The sequence below is a fragment of the Dendrobium catenatum genome, unplaced genomic scaffold (assembly GCF_001605985.2).
Source record: "Dendrobium catenatum unplaced genomic scaffold, ASM160598v2 fragScaff_scaffold_1035, whole genome shotgun sequence".
In the NCBI taxonomy this organism is placed as follows: domain Eukaryota; kingdom Viridiplantae; phylum Streptophyta; class Magnoliopsida; order Asparagales; family Orchidaceae; genus Dendrobium; species Dendrobium catenatum.
In genome coordinates, this window is record NW_021319497.1 from 689,343 (window position 1) to 705,739 (window position 16,397).

Here is a 16,397-nt window from a genome sequence, read left to right on the forward strand (position 1 = left end):
GACCAATAAAAGAGCAGATGATATCATATATACGATTAACCATGGAGGATAGCGATTTTCACCTACAAACCTCGATGGATAATAATATATATGACATGATAAAAATCACGAGATTTACTTCATTCGATACATGAGGTTTATTTAATTTGGGGATTTAAGCTCTTGCAAGAATTCCAATGACTCTATTGGACAAGACCATCGTTCTTCTCTGCATGATACAGTAACATTATTTCATCTTTCGAATATCACATTACATTTTATACCATCAATGATAATCTTGATATATCCTCAGATATCTGAAAGAAACAATTGATTGACTACCCAAAGTGGTTTACGACCAATTAAAACTCAGTTCCAAAGGAATGCAGAGAGACCACCTGTGATGATCCTGATACTGACCCTTCATCGTAATCGAAGAGGGCGTAACACTGCTTCTTAAAACAGCTTTCTAGTACAAAAATTAAATTTTTTATTCTCGAAAGCTGCTTTAAGAAGCAGTAAAAAAGCCGTCCCAAATATAGCCTTAGTATTCATTAATGATTACCCATAATCTTATTCTAACACAATGAAGAATCCTGAACATACCTGTAGCCCAAATAGGACAAATAAAAAACAAATATAGGAGAATGCTAGTTGAGTGTGATATGGCTCTTCATGGAGTTGTCAACAATGAGAAGTTTCTCCTGGTGAAAGGGTCCCTTTTCGCTGTGAACCATGCGGCATTGCCAGCCTAGTCGTTCAGCTTCATTCTTTGCCTTCACGATAATGTCTACGTGGTCTCTGATGATTACAGCCCCTTCGGGGCGGAGAATGCGGTCCATCTCAAGTAAGATGTCAATGGATTCACACCTGCAGTAGAGGAACTTCATGATGTAAACCTTTTTATTCTTAAGAAAGTTCGTTCAATTCAAGCATCCCCATTGTGCAACGGTGATGAACTATGCTGGCTGTGGCCGCTCATACAAGCAAGCCAAGCATTTCCGTGCAAATATACACGATAGAAACTATGCGGGAATGTACATACAGCAGAAATGGACTCAGCAAACATCCAAGAAAACCTGATAAATATTGAATCAGGGTATGATTTTTTCTCTAAGCATTTCCTGATTTTTCTCTTAAAAATAATGATACTGACGGTTGAATCATGCAGCTAAGGGGAGGCCACGTCGGCAATCTGTGGGCATCAATCCGAGAGCTGCAGTTGGAGATCCGTGTGATATTATTATTATAATTAATTAGATTAAATGTTTTTCCTTTTTCTATTCATTCTCCTAGAATATATATATATATATATATATATATATACTTATGATTATTATAATTGCTTAGATTAAATATCTTTCTTTTTCTATTTATTCTCCTAGAGTATATATATATATATAATGATTCTAAGGAATAAAATAGAATTTGAATTTCCCTATAAACAATTTCATCACGGTATCAGAGCTTAGAAAAATCCTAAGTCTTCTTTGAGTGCCAACAACAAACCTTCCTCCCTTTCTTCCAAACCCTCAACCCGCGGTAACTCTCCATCATCATGCCGATAGCCTCTCTTCAAGCATCGGTATCCATTGCTCAAAATTCATCTTCTCTTTCAACTGAGGAAACCCAACCATGTCAATGGATAGCGAGATCTCATCCTCCTACCCAAATATTATCGGTTTGAACTCCAGAAACTCTGGATCTGCAGAGAATTCTTCTCCGTTTCCTAGACCATGGTGTGATCAATATGCCAAACTAGGACATACAAAGGAGACGTTGAAAGATTTATGGAAACCCAGCTGATTGGAAGGCAAACAAATCAACATAAGAAAGTAAGGAGAACACTATCAACACAACGCAAGATCAATCTATCAAAGCTGAAGTCATTCCTTTCACCAAGGAGCATGCTGAAGTTGCTGCTTAACAACATCACGAACCAACAGTCTCCAGAACCTTCTACTAGCCTACACGCTCACTCGAGTATAAAATGGTCAAAACTTTGGGTTATCGACTCAGGAGAAACAGATCATATGACAGGAGACATTACAGTCCTTCATAATTATAAACCTTATCATTCAAATTGAGTAGTTAAGATTGCTGATGGCTCAACATCCAATGTTTTGGGAACTGGTTCTGCTTTTGTCACAGAAGCTATCACCTTTAAATCGGTACTTTATGTGCCCAATCTTGAGTGCAATCTGATTTCCATTAATAAATTGACTCGTGATAGTAATTGCTTAACAATTTTCTTCAATAATGCATGTATTTTTAGAGAACTGGATTTGGAGAAGAAGATTGCTAGTGCTGAGATGTGTTTTGAGTTATATTATATCAAGACACCCAAATCAATACAAATCTTAATTGCTACTCCTAAGAATCATTCTATTGTAAGTTGGTTTTTTTAGAGTCATTCTAGAGTCAATTAAGATAGAGAGATTATCATGTGGCATTATAGGTTATGTCATCCAAATTTCATGCATCTTGAAAAGCTTTTTCCCCATTTATTTATTAATAAAAATTCAAGTTTGTTCAAATGTGAAACTTGTCAATTGGCTAAACATAGCAGATCATCTTATTCAATTTTTCCTTACCAACCTTCTAAACCCTTTGCTTTAATACATAATGATATTTGGAGACTGCCAAGGGTTAAAAATATAAGTGGAGAAAGGTGGTTTGTGATATATTTTGATGATCATACTAGACTCACTTGGGTTTATTTAATGAAGAAAAAAATTGAAGTTGAAAGGATATTTAAATCATTTCAACTGATGATTCAAAACCAAATTAATATAAAATTTCAAATCTTAAAATCATACGATGGGAGAGAGTACTTCCATTCTACCATAATAAAATACCAATCAAGCCAAGGTATAATCTAAGTGAGTTCATGTGCATATACGCGCCTCAACAAAATGGGGGAAACCATTCTTATTGCTGCATACCTAATAAATAAGTTACCTACTTGGATACAAAAATTTGAAACATCTAGCAAACTTTACTCAAAGCCTATCCTCATGCTTGATTCATATGATTAAACCTTTCACCTAAAGTTTTTGGGTGCTCTGTCTTTGTTCATATCTATCCACAAGATAGAAGCAAGCTTGACCCAAGATAAAAAAATGTGTCTTTATTGGCAATTCTCCAACAAAAAGAGGTTACAAATGTTTTTGTCCTATTTCTAGGAAAGTATTTGAAACCATGGATGTCACCTTTGAAAACAAACCATACTTCACTAGATTTAAAATTCTGGAGGAGAGTGAAGGAGAATTTCAAACTTGGGAGTGGAATTACTTATTATACAACCAAATAGAGTTCAGTCAAAAACAACAAATATCTCAAGAAATTCAAACCACGAGTATTTCCCAAGGTTTAAAATTGCGTAATTAAGCCTCGAGGCGGTTTTCGTCCGTGAGGCGAGGCGTAAGCCTCGAGGCCGTGTGAGGCGTAAGCCTCACGGACGCAGAATTGCGTAAATAAGAATTTAAAAATCCAAAAACACATAAAAAAAATCAAAAAAAAAATTCCTAGATTTTCTTTCATTTGAAAAATCTAGCCCTAAACTAAAAAAAATACCTAAAATCGATTGTGGAGTACTCCTAAAGGGCGGCCGGACACTTCAAGTTCGCCGGAGAGAGGCGGCACCGGCGGGAGAGGCGGCGGGAAGGGAAGCCGACCGTGCAGGATCCCCTCTGTTTCGCGAACATAGGCTGCGATAAGGAAAATTTCGGGATAACCTGGAAGCCGTGCGGGATTAAGAGGAGAAAAGGCTTCATTTTAAGTGGGTGGGGCCGGTTCTATGAGGCGTACGCCTCACCCAGAATTGCGCAATTGCGCCTCTGAGGCGCGCCTCAGACCAGGTGAGGCATACGCGTTTGCCAGGAGACGAATTGCGTAAGCCTCGAGGCGTTTTTGGGTCAAATTGCGCAGAGGCGCGCCTTTTATTTCGCAATTTTAAACAGAGGTATTTCCCAAGGTATATCACTTATATCATAAACTCCACCTTCAAATCTATTACCTCCACCCATAAGTCCTAATAAATCCCTGCAAATATCAACAAATAAGGAATAACAATATGTATACTAAAGAAAAAGAAAGAAAAATCAGCATATGTCGAGCAGTGAGATACATCTTGTACCTATCAACTCTACTTCAATGAATCCAACAACTATAGAAATTTATACATAGGAGAAAAATGAGGAAGTTCAAAAAGAGATAGAGTCATCAAATGACCAAAAAGAATCACACACCAAGCATTTAATCGAAAACTCTCTCCTATAGTAAATTATCAGACATTTATCAAGTCTTCCTTTGCAGGTTGGATGATGTACAGATTTCGACCAATATTCAGGAAGCTTTGAATCACCTTAAGATGGAGACAAGCTGTTAAAGAAGAAATTATGGTCTTGTAAAAAAATAAAACATGGTTGATTATGAATCTCCCACCATGAAAGAAAGTTGTGACTTGCAAATGGGTGTTCACTGTAAAGCATAAGATGGATGGTAGTGTTGAGAGGCTGAAAGCTAAACTAATTACAAAAGGATTCACTCAGTCTTGTGGAATAAACTATCAGGAAACTTTTGCTCCTGTTGCAAAACTCAACACCATAAGGATTATTCTTTTCTTGGAAACAAATTTAGATTGGCCCTTACATCAACTAAATATCAAAATTGCATTCTTGAATGGGAACCTGATAGAAGATGTCTACATGAAGATTTTAATGGGGATTCAGAAGTCTTATGAAAGGGATAAAATGAGTAAACTGTTGAAATCCTTGTATGAATTAAAACAGCCTCCAAGAGCATGGTTTGGAAGATTTTCAAAGTATATAAAAGGCCATGGTTTTAAACAATGCCAAGAAGATCACACCTTGTTTATGAAGCAGCAGAAAGAGACAATGTAGCATTATTGATTGTATATGTGGATGAAATCATCCTTATTGAAAGTGATATAGAGGAAATAATGAAGATCAAACATGCTTTATCCAAGGAGTTTGAAGTTAAAGATCTAGGATCACTTAAATACTTCCTTGGTATAGAGGTAGCTCGATCAAGCAAAGGTATATTTATTTTCCAACGAAAGTACACCTTAGACCTACAGAAGGAGACCAACATGCTGGGATGCAGACCAGCCAGTACACCTATGGATCCTAAGAAGAAACTTGGGATAGATAAGGAGGGAGTTCCAGTAGATAAATGAAGATATTAACGTCTTGTAGGAAAGCTCATATACCTCTCCCACACCCGTCAAGATATTGGGTTTGCTGTGAGTATGGTAAGCCAATATATGAGTAATCATATGAAGGAGCATATGGAGGTAGCATACCAAATCTTGAGATAACTCAAGAATACTCCTGGAAATGAGCTATTATTCAAGAAAAATGAAGATAGGAAATTGATCCTTTATTCTGATGCAGATTGGGCAAAGGAAGCTAGGTTGACAATCAATCGACCACAAGACATTGTTCATTTGTGTGGAGAAACTAGTGACATGATTGAGCAAGTAATAATCTGTTGTTTCCAGAAGCAGTGTCGAATTTAAACTGAGAGCATTAACAATTATTATTTGTGAAGGTATTTAAGTCAAACAAGTATTAATTGAATTGGGAATAAATATTCAAGGCACGATAAAGTTGAAATGTGTCGATCAAGCTGCAATCAGTATGACAAAGGATCCAGTACATCAAAACAGAATAAAACATGTTACTATTGATAAACAATTTATAAATGAGAAAATAGAGAACTCGGAAATTAAAGTATATACTCCAACTCATGAACAACTTGCCAATGTTCTAACAAAGACACTACGAAGCTCTCTACTTGATAAATTTGTTCGCAAGTTAGGATTGTACAGCCTGTACAACCCAACTTGAGAGGGATTGTTGAATCACGCAGCTAAGGGGAGGCCACATCAACAATATGTGGGCAACAATCCGAAGGCTATAGTTGGAGATCTGTGGGCAGCAATGTGAGGGCTATAGTTGGAGATCCGTGGGAAGCAATTCGAGGGCTATAGTTGGAGATCCGTGGGCAACAATCCGAGGGCTGCAGTTGGAGATCCGTGAGCAGTAATCCAAAGGCTGTAGTTGGAGATCCATGGGCAGTAATAAAAGGACTACAGTAATAGTTTTTAAGCATTTTGTTTTACCCCAATCCCTTTCACATTATCTACCACCGAGCCGCTGAAAGGCTTATATCCCCAACATCCTATCAGTGCTACATTTCCCATACAAACCACAACCACTCTATTTTATAGTTTTATCACATAAATGTTACACCACAGGGAATTGTGATGATAATAGAGGCTCTAAATCAGCACAGGGAACTACTTCGTTAAGTAGGCCTTGCACGTTTATATAATTGACGTAGCAGCGCTATATGCGAACATGATATATCTTACGAATGACAAAAACAAAAAAATAAAAAACCATTGTTGAAAATCAAAGCAATTTGATCACTGAATGTAGTGAATTGTGCTACAATGTGAGAACCAACAATTATGCAAATTAAATTAGATTGAGATTATGAGATTAACTGAGGATAACCTTTTTAAAGACTCGCATATTGGAAGTTTTGGTGAAGTAAAACTTACTTGTTCAAGTACGTGCTGAAAATTCCATCGGCATGTATTACATCATACGTGCGAGGGTAAGTAGAGAATGCTTCACACCTGCAATGCACATATGACAAACTCAGAAATCAATGACAGTGCCAAAAATATATTTTGAGGGGAAATAAAAAGTAATATTCTTTTTTTTTTTAAAAGGGTGGAGGGGAGTGTTAGACCGGTCCAGCCGGTCCGTGCGGGACCGGCCCAGCGCAAACTAGACGGAGAAATCTCCGCCCGCTGAGATGCCGAGCAAGCCGCACACCGTGCGGGAGCTTTTTAGGAAGCTTTTTTGAGGGTTTTGAGAGGGAAATTTGAATGTAGGGACTGTTTAGGGATTTCCTTTTGATTTGTATGTATTAAATAGTTTGTTTTCCTAGGGTTTGGGCATCTTGAATTTGGCTGAAATTTGAGATCTCTTAGATTTAGGTTTCTTTGGGCTCTAGCGGCGTCTAGAGATTTGGGAGAGATCGATACTCCTCTCGAATTGAGGATCAATTGTATCTTTGTTATTTTTCTTGCATCAACTAGTAAAATACAAGTTTTTCCTACGATTTTCTCTCAGTTTTCTACATTTTTTCCACTGTTTTCACTGTTCTCCTGCTCCGGACAGCAGTATTTCGTGGAGATTTGCTGTAAAGGTGATCAAGTATTTCCTATCAGGGAGCAGGAAGGGGACATATATTTAATTTTTTATAAAGAAATAGTGCAAATAGAGTTGCACATAGTATATTTAACTGAGAGAACAAATATGTGCGTGGTGAAGGGGGAGGGGGAGGGGGGAGGACAGCTGATTGGTACCAATTCATGTAAGTTCCGATAAGACCACGCTCATAAATTATGCCAAGAGTGTTGATCGATGCATTCACCGGAACTACATTCATAACCCAAACTGGATATTTTGCCAAAGCTGCAGCAAAACCTCCTAAACCAGCATTCATGTCCATAATGTTTCTGTATTTACCAGCCAAACCAAAATTGATGTAAATACCATAGTGTGAGAGTCTCTGATTCCAAATACGATTATCACGATTGAAATTTTCAGCAGTGACTCCCTTTACACTCCAACTTTTGATCCTCAAGGGCACAACATTTAATCTTTTTGGCCACTTGGAAAGGATGCCACCAGCTGTATCCCTAATTTGTTCCACATTTGGAAGGGGAGTTAAGCAGGTCTGCATCTCATCATACCTGTTGCACATGTTAAAACAATCGTAAGATAAATTATTGAGGCTAACAAAATTAGTTGAATAAAATTCTAATATTAAAAAAAATCCAAATGAAATATTTTAAAGGCTATCAAATCATCTGCTTTGGACGGGAATCTATCAAAGATTATATACTTGTGCAGTAACAAGCCTCTATTATTAATAGATTTGTCCAAAAAAGATGATACAGCAACCATTGAAGCAATCCCAATATATATTTTTGAAGGAAATACTCCCTACTGAACGTCCGCAGTTTAATCAAATTAGAAAATTTATCATGTTTACAGTCATGATGAAGTTTTTCTCTCTTCTGCTGCATTTGCCTGCATATGTACAATCACTAGGCACCGTACCACCTTGTTTACTTCTAGTATTAAATCATCTGACGGGAGAAAGTTTCCACAATACAGAAGAGGCCAAAGAATTAAAGAAGAACTAGAGACAACTACTCACCAAGAGTTATCTGGATCTCTTCCCTCACAAAAACGTAGAGATCTTGAACTTTTCAATTTAATTGCACAGTGGAGATGATTTGTTGGTTTTCTCCACACGGCAATTGGACCCTTCTCTGCAATCTTCTTCCAACAAAGTCTTTTGGTGAAATCTTCTATGTCATTCTGTTCTGCTTCCAAGTCCTCAGGTGTTCTTTCCCAACCCTTGTACATTTTTTTCCAGTTGATGGGGGGACCAGATAAAACCCAGTAACCACCAGGTCTAAGAATACGATCAATCTCCAACAAATACAAACCCTCTGAAGTAACAATAAACAAATCAGATTGCAGCAATAGAACTTCAATCGAACTTTATGGTTTTATCTAAAGCATCGTCCATATCAAAATATACACTACTAAATTCAAAAACTTAACATGAAAGGCACAAAAATGACCATGAATGGCTTCTATCAGTGTTAGGATGCCTTGACAAGCATGCAGAAACCAAGTAAAAAGTAAAAGGCTCGTATAACTAAATTTCAGTAAATATGGATTCTGGAATAAAATGCGGAGGACGACAAAAGATCATATTGGCAAAACTTAACTGTTGAGAAATTTTAAGTAATGATTATAACAAAAAAAAAAAAGTAATGATTATAACAATAAATACTAGTACACATGGAAGAGAATAATGCATATACAGACAAGCATGCAACAACCTGGTAAAGAGTAAAAGACATGAAAAGCTAATATCAGGTTCTATGCATTCCAAGGGAAAATTTAGTAGACAACAAAAGTTCACATTTGAAAAAAAAAAAAAAGGTTAAGAAACTTTAAGAATAGATTATTATAATAAATAAGAGTATACACATGAAAAAGAATAATGCACGTACAGGCAATGCGTTAATCAAGAGCCAAAAAATACTAGCTTAGTGTGCTAAATCATGCAGTCAAGGGGAGACCACGTCAGCAATCCGAGGGCTGCAGTTAGAGATTATGGGCAGCAATCCGAGGGCTGCAGTTGGAGATCCATGAGAAATGATTATTATAATTAATTAGAATAAATGTCTTATGTAATAGTTCCAAGGAGTATAATAGAATTTGAATTTTCCTCTAAACAATTTCTTCATGGTATCAGAGCCTAGGAAAATCCTAAGTCTTCTATGAGTGTCGACACCAAACCTTCCTCCCTTTCTTCTAAACCCTCAACTGGCGGTAACTCTCCATCATCCTGCCTATAGCCGCCCTTCAAGCATCAGTAGCCCTTGCCCAAAATTCATCTTCTCTTTTAACCGAGAAACCCAATCATGCCTATAGATAGCGAGATCTCATCCTCTTATCCAAATATTACCGGTTTAAACACCGAAAACTCTGAATCTGCATACAGCTCTTCTCCTCTTCCAAGACAAAGTATTTTCCTATTTCAGTTGGATTACATCAAGGATCAGCTTAAGACCAAATCTTTTTGATTTAGTCATGGATGTTCTCACTAGACATTTGTAAGAGGTTGTACCCTAGTGTATTTTTTTTTTGTTGATGATATTCTTCTTGTTGATAAGACTAGAGAGGGAGTTGAAGGTAAACTTGAATTATGGAGGTCAAGCTTAGAGTCTAAAGGCTTTCGTTTGAGTAGATCTAAAAAAGATTAAAGAGTATAATTTTAGTAATAATAAATCTAGCGGAGGGATTGTGACTATCGGGCGATCAAGTCATTAATAAGAATACACGTTTTAGATATCTTCGGTCTATTTTTCATAGTGACAGTGAAATAATTGGGATATTATTAGTATAATTCAAGTTGGATGGTTGAAGTGGAGGAATGTATCAGGCTTGTTGTATAGACTAGTCCCCCCAAAACTTATAGGATAATTCTATAAGATGGTGGTGAGACCTACAATGCTTTATGGTGCAAAATGTTGGCCATTAAAAGAGAAGCATAATACTAAGTTAAATGTTGTGGAGATGAGGATGCTTAGGTGGATGAGTGGCTTTGCTCTTAGAGGCATGACACAAAATGAGTATATACGTGAAAAGGTTGGAGTAGCTCCAGTGGAAGATAAGATTAGAGAGAGTTGCCTTAGATGGTTTGGTCATATAAAACGACAGCCTTCCAATGACCCGATTAGTAAAGTAGATGTATTAGATTTGACTTATATTAAGAAAGGTAGAGGTAGACCTAAAAAGACTTGATTAGAAAATATTAGAAATGACATTTCTTTATTAGATTTAAATAAGAATTTGACTCTTACCAAAACAGAATGGACAATAAAGATTCTTGCAACCGACCCTGCATAGTGGGATAAAGGCTTGATGTTGATGTTGTTCTAAGCCATCTTCTCCCATTCATTATATATATATATAATGAAGACATCGATCCAAGGTTCAAACATGTGTATCGCCGGAAGCATCGCAGATCGATGGCCACGATTCAGAGCTTATATTTCTAGTTGTTTATGCATTTTATTTTTATGTCTTCCTATTGTACCCTTATGTTGAGTTGAGTCATGTTGGGGCCCTGAGGGCAATTTAGTCTTTATTTCTTCTTGTATGCTTGAGACCTATATATATGGGTCTTTTCTCTTGTAATATCTAATGAATGTTTGAATAAAAAATTGCTTTTGGTTTCTACTTCTTCTTGCATGAGGGCTTGAGAAGGGAGAGAGCTCAAGGGGAGCAAATTGCAAGGCCCACCAGTCGTTGGAAGAGTCCGCGGCTCGTGGTTAGACTTTTCTATCTTCTCATTCGCGTTTTCCTTCATCTTCTTTCCCTCCACTACAAGAAATCCCGCCTCCACCCCCATTGCCGCCGCCCCCTTGGGAACCCGCCGCCATCCACCACCATAACCCCGGCCGGCCTCCTTGCCGGCAACCTCCCCTCATCCACCCAACCCCTTCCTGCACAAATTTCAAATTTGAAATTTGAAAATTTCAAATTTCGAATTCTTTCCTTGTTTGGAACTCCAATTTAGGAAAGCTTTCATCATGAAATTCAATTTCAATTTGATTTAACTTGGACCAGAATACATATATAGTGCATATAGCACCTAAACAGATTGTTTCCTCGGATCCGGAACAGAACAGATATCAGATTTCATATTGAGCTCATTTCAGAATTCCCAGACACTAACTGAATCTCATAGGATCCAGGCCCCTTATAACTCCCTTTATATAGCATATACAGATAGTATATCAATTCAGAAGATTTCTGGACAAAACAGAAATTACTCAAAAATCGGGCAGCACAACGGCAGTATACAGAATTTACACAATTTTCCTGAAAATCAAAATTCACCAAATTCGCACAGAATATAGATATCAACATTTTAGAACATTTATTCTACTGCACAGATAATTTCCAAGTTCACAGAAAAATCCAGTCGACTAAAAACACAGTCGAATCAAAAATACCCGGACAAAAATCTTAAAAAAATAACCAAAATGTGCACACTCGGCAGTTCAACAAAATACAGAAAGTTACGCGGTAGAAACTAAACCAGTCGGAAATTACGGACGAAAATCGCGAACAAAACTTAATTCCGGACAGATAATACCGCCAAACTCGACGGTTCTGAAAATTGAGAAAGTCGGATTGTGCCTTACCTTGCGTACAGCAATTTCCTCAACAGTCTCTTCGGACGAAAACAGCTCGGCGTCGCCCGAAAATCCACTTTTCCACTTTTTCCTTCGTTTTTCTCTCTCCTCAACTTTTTCTCTCTCTTCAAAATATCTCATTTCTATATATATCCAGACTGATCGTCCTGGACGATCGAGCTTCGTACCGGACGATCCATGAAGAGAATTATTTCGTCCAGACGAAAATTGAATATCGTCCCCGGCGAAGGGTTCTCTGACTTATTTTCGTCCAGACGATCCTGATTTCGTCCAGACGAACCATACAGCCAAACATGATTTTCTCTGCACAACCTGTACCGATCGTCCCGGACGATCCGACTTCGTCCGGACGAACCTGGAGCAGAAACTGATATTACAATCTCCCCAACTTAAAAAAAATGTCGTCCTCGACATTATCCAGTCCAAACTCAGTCAAAACAAGTATGGGTACAACCGTCTCATGTCAGACTCCTTCTCCCAAGTGGCTTCCCGTGCAGTACGGTGCTTCCACTGGACTTTAACCATTGGAATCTGTTTACTTCTTAGCTTTCGTACGTCGTATGCCAAAATCAACTCTGGCTCTTCCTTGTACGTCAGATTCTCCTGAATCTCAACCTCATCAGCAGATACTTTCTTCCCAGAGTCGGATACCCACTTCCTCAGAGTGGATACGTGAAACACATTATGCACATCAGGCATCGAATCAGAAAGCATCAATTTGTAAGCAGCTTTTCCAATCCTTTCCAGGATTTCAAAAGGTCCAACATACCTCGGACTAAGCTTGCTCACCTGACCAAATCTGCTCACACCTTTCATCGGGCTGACTTTGACATACACAAAGTCACCAACCTGAAACTCTACAAATCTGTGCTTCTGATTGTAATACTTCTGCTGTCGATCTTGAGCAGCTTTCAATCTTTCTCTTATTAAATTGATCTTCTGAGCAGTTTCATCAGCAAAAGTGGCTCCCAAAGCCTGCCTATCTCCGACCTCCGTCAGAGTCAAAGGAGTACGGCACTTCCTGCCATACAAAGCTTCGTACGGTGCCATACCGATACTGGACTGAAAACTGTTGTTATAGGCAAACTCAATCAGCGGAATATGATCTTCCCAGCTTCCGCTAAAGTCCAGAACACAAAGTCTTAACAGATCTTCCAGTACCTGAATAGTCCTCTCAGACTGTCCATCGGTCTGAGGATGAAAGGCTGTACTAAAATGCAGTTTTGTACCCAAGCCTTGCTGAATGCCTTTCCAAAGTCTGGAAGTAAAACGTCCATCTCGATCAGATACGATCACACGAGGCACACCGTGCAATCTGACTATCTCTTTCACATATATCTGTGCCAAGCGATCAACTGAATCCGTCTGTCTGATCGGAAGAAAATGGGCTGACTTCGTCAATCGATCTACAACCACCCAAATAGCGTCGTGCCCTTGTCTAGATCGAGGGAAACCCATCGCAAAATCCATCGTTACCTCCTCCCATTTCCACTCAGGGATAGGCAACGACTGCAACAGTCCACCTGGTCGCTGATGCTCTGCCTTCACCAACTGACAGGCTTCGCATCTCGACACAAACTCTGCCACATCCTTCTTCATCCCAGGCCACCAAAACAAAAGCTTCATATCAGCGTACATCTTACCACTGCCTGGATGTATAGTGTAGCCTGAATGATGAGATTCATACAGAATCTCCTGCCTCAAGTCTCCAAACACAGGTACCCACAACCTGTTCTTACAGAAAATAGCACCAGAATCAGAAATTCGAAGTTCAGGAGTCTTACCAGATCCAATCTGAGCAATCAACTTCGAATAATCAGAATCTGACTTCTGGGCTTCTTGAATCCTTGTTTCCAAAGTAGACCGAATACTCATCTGAGCCAACTCCAAACCACTGGAGGAAATCACTTCCAACTGCAAACGCTCCATATCACGAATCAGAAAGTCATCACAAGTAAGCTGAATACCTGATAATCCAGAAGACTTCCTGCTCAAGGCATCTGCTACCACATTAGCCTTACCAGGCTGATACTGAATAGTCAAATCGTAGTCCTTGATCAACTCGAGCCACCTCCTCTGTCTCAGATTCAGATCCTTCTGAGTAAAAATATACTTCAGGCTCTTATGATCAGTGAAAATCTCACATCTGACGCCATACAGGTAATGACGCCAAATCTTCAAAGCAAAAACAACTGCAGCTAACTCCAAATCATGTGTCGGGTAATTCTTCTCATGTGGTTTCAACTGTCTAGAAGCATAAGAAATTACCTGACCATGCTGCATCAGGACACATCCCAGTCCTTTCAGTGAAGCATCACTGAACACCTGGAAACCCTCCGTACCTGACGGAAGTGCCAACACTGGAGCTGAAGTCAAACACTCCTTCAATCTCTGAAAACTAGCTTCACACTCCGGTGTCCAAACAAAAGGTACTGACTTCTGAGTCAGTCTCGTCAGAGGAGTCGAAATCTGTGAAAATCCTTTCACAAACTTCCTATAATACCCGGCCATGCCCAAGAAACTACGTACCTCAAATACCGTAGTCGGCCTTGGCCAATCAGCAACAGCCTGAATCTTCTGGGGATCTACAGAAATGCCTTTTCCGCTAATCACATGCCCCAGAAAAGAAATGCTCTTCAGCCAGAATTCACACTTAGAGAACTTGGCATACAGCTGATGCCTCCTCAAAGTCTCCAACACAATCCTCAAATGTCTGGCATGCTCATCCTCAGATGCAGAATATACCAGAATATCGTCAATGAAGACGATCACAAACTGATCCAGATACTCCCTGAATACTCGGTTCATCAGATCCATGAAAATCGCAGGCGCATTGGTTACCCCAAAAGGCATAACCAAAAACTCGTAGTGCCCATACCGAGTACTGAAAGCAGTCTTCACCACATCAGCTTCCTTCACCTTCACCTGATAATATCCGGATCTCAAATCAATCTTCGAAAATACCGAAGATCCGGAAAGCTGATCAAACAAGTCGTCTATCCGAGGCAAAGGATACTTGTTCTTGATCGTGACCTTGTTCAAATCTCTGTAATCAATACACATACGGAGTGTACCGTCCTTCTTTTTCACAAACAGAACAGGTGCTCCCCAGGGCGAAACACTAGGACGTACAAAACCTCTGTCAACCAACTCCTGAAGCTGAAAGTTCAGCTCAGAAAGTTCTTTCGGTGCCATTCTGTACGGAGCTTTCGATATAGGAGCTGTACCCGGAAAAACATCGATAGAGAACTCCACATCTCTATCCGGAGGTAAACCAACCAACTCCTCAGGAAAAACATCAGCAAATTCCCGTACCACAGGGATCTCAGAAACAGAACCAACCTCCAGGTTCAGATCCCGCACCGAAGCTAAAAATACCGGACATCCTTTCTTCCACATCCTGCTCACCTCCAACACAGAAACCAGACTGGAGAGAACACCTCGTAATCCCTGAAATACAACTCTCTCTCCAGCCACAAGCAAACTCACTTGCTTCTTCAGACAGTCTATCTGAGCCTCATACTGACTCAGCCAATCCATGCCCAGAATCACATCATACGAAGAAATCGGCAATCGAATCAAACTCGATTTCCACTTCTTGCCAGAAATCTCGATCTCACACAAACAAAACTGTCGAGCAATCAATGGATTCCCCGCCGGTAAAATCACAGACAAAGAAATCGGTAAAACCATCGAATCCAAATGTAAAATCTCAAAACAATGCTCGGACAGAAAAGAATGACTCGCTCCAGAGTCAAACAAAACACGACAGGGCTGATCAGAAATGTAAACCGTACCTGTCACAACATCCGGAGCATCACGAGCCTCCTGCTGACTCAGACTGTAAACTCGTGGCTGAACTGGAGCAGGAACTGAAGCAACAGAACTACTCTGCTCCCTCTGAATCGTAGGTGGTCTCCGCGGTGCAGAACTAGAACCACCACCTCTACCAGCAAATCCCTCAGGGCGAGGAGGAACAGTCCTCGGTCTTCCTGCTGCTGAACCAACAGGTCTGACAAAGCCCTCAGATCGCTGCTCAGAACGCTGATCAAATCCCATCTGCGGACATTCTGCAATCCTATGTCCCGGCTGACCACATCTGAAACAAAGACCAGCTATCCTGTAGCACTGGCCATGGTGTCGCCGTCCACAACTCTGGCACACAGGTGCCGTACTGACAGATCCAGAACTAGTCGTACTGGTAGCAGTACCAGACGATCCTCCGCTCTTCCTGGAATCTCCAGATCCAGATCCAGGAACAAATCTCCTCTTCCCAGAGGAACCACTGCCAGATGTCTCTCCTCCAAACCTCTTCCTACTCGCAGTCCACCGCTGCTGAGTAGCCGTCATGTCATTCTCAATCAGACGAGCTCGCTCCACAAGCTCAGAGAAATCAGTAATCCGGAACGGTATCAGAGGCTGCCTCAAAGTGTCTCGTAAGCCTCTCAGAAATCTGTAGCACCTCTCAGCAGACGTGCTAACCAGCTGCGGAGCGTACCTGGCTAATGCAGTAAACTCAGCCTCGTACTGCATCACCGTCTTGCTCCCCTGAACAAGTCTC

General features: G+C 39.8%; 1 protein-coding gene across 2 annotated transcripts; it reads right to left on the reverse strand.

The window, feature by feature from the left end:
* Window positions 1-69: 69 nt before the first annotated feature.
* LOC110110174 (probable methyltransferase PMT19) lies at window positions 70-8,549 on the reverse strand. Of its 2 annotated transcripts, XM_020841537.2 has the most exons (5): window positions 8,248-8,549; window positions 7,388-7,777; window positions 6,572-6,649; window positions 586-849; window positions 70-208 (listed from the first exon to the last, which is right to left on the reverse strand). In XM_020841537.2, the coding sequence occupies exons 1-4, from the start codon at window positions 8,457-8,459 to the stop codon at window positions 630-632; spliced, it is 900 nt and encodes a 299-aa protein (XP_020697196.1). In that variant the 5' UTR covers window positions 8,460-8,549; the 3' UTR covers window positions 70-208; window positions 586-629. The 2 variants fall into 2 exon arrangements, with proteins under 2 accessions (XP_020697196.1, XP_020697195.1); XM_020841536.2 differs by lacking the exon at window positions 70-208 and having other exon boundaries at window positions 428-849.
* Window positions 8,550-16,397: the final 7,848 nt, after the last annotated feature.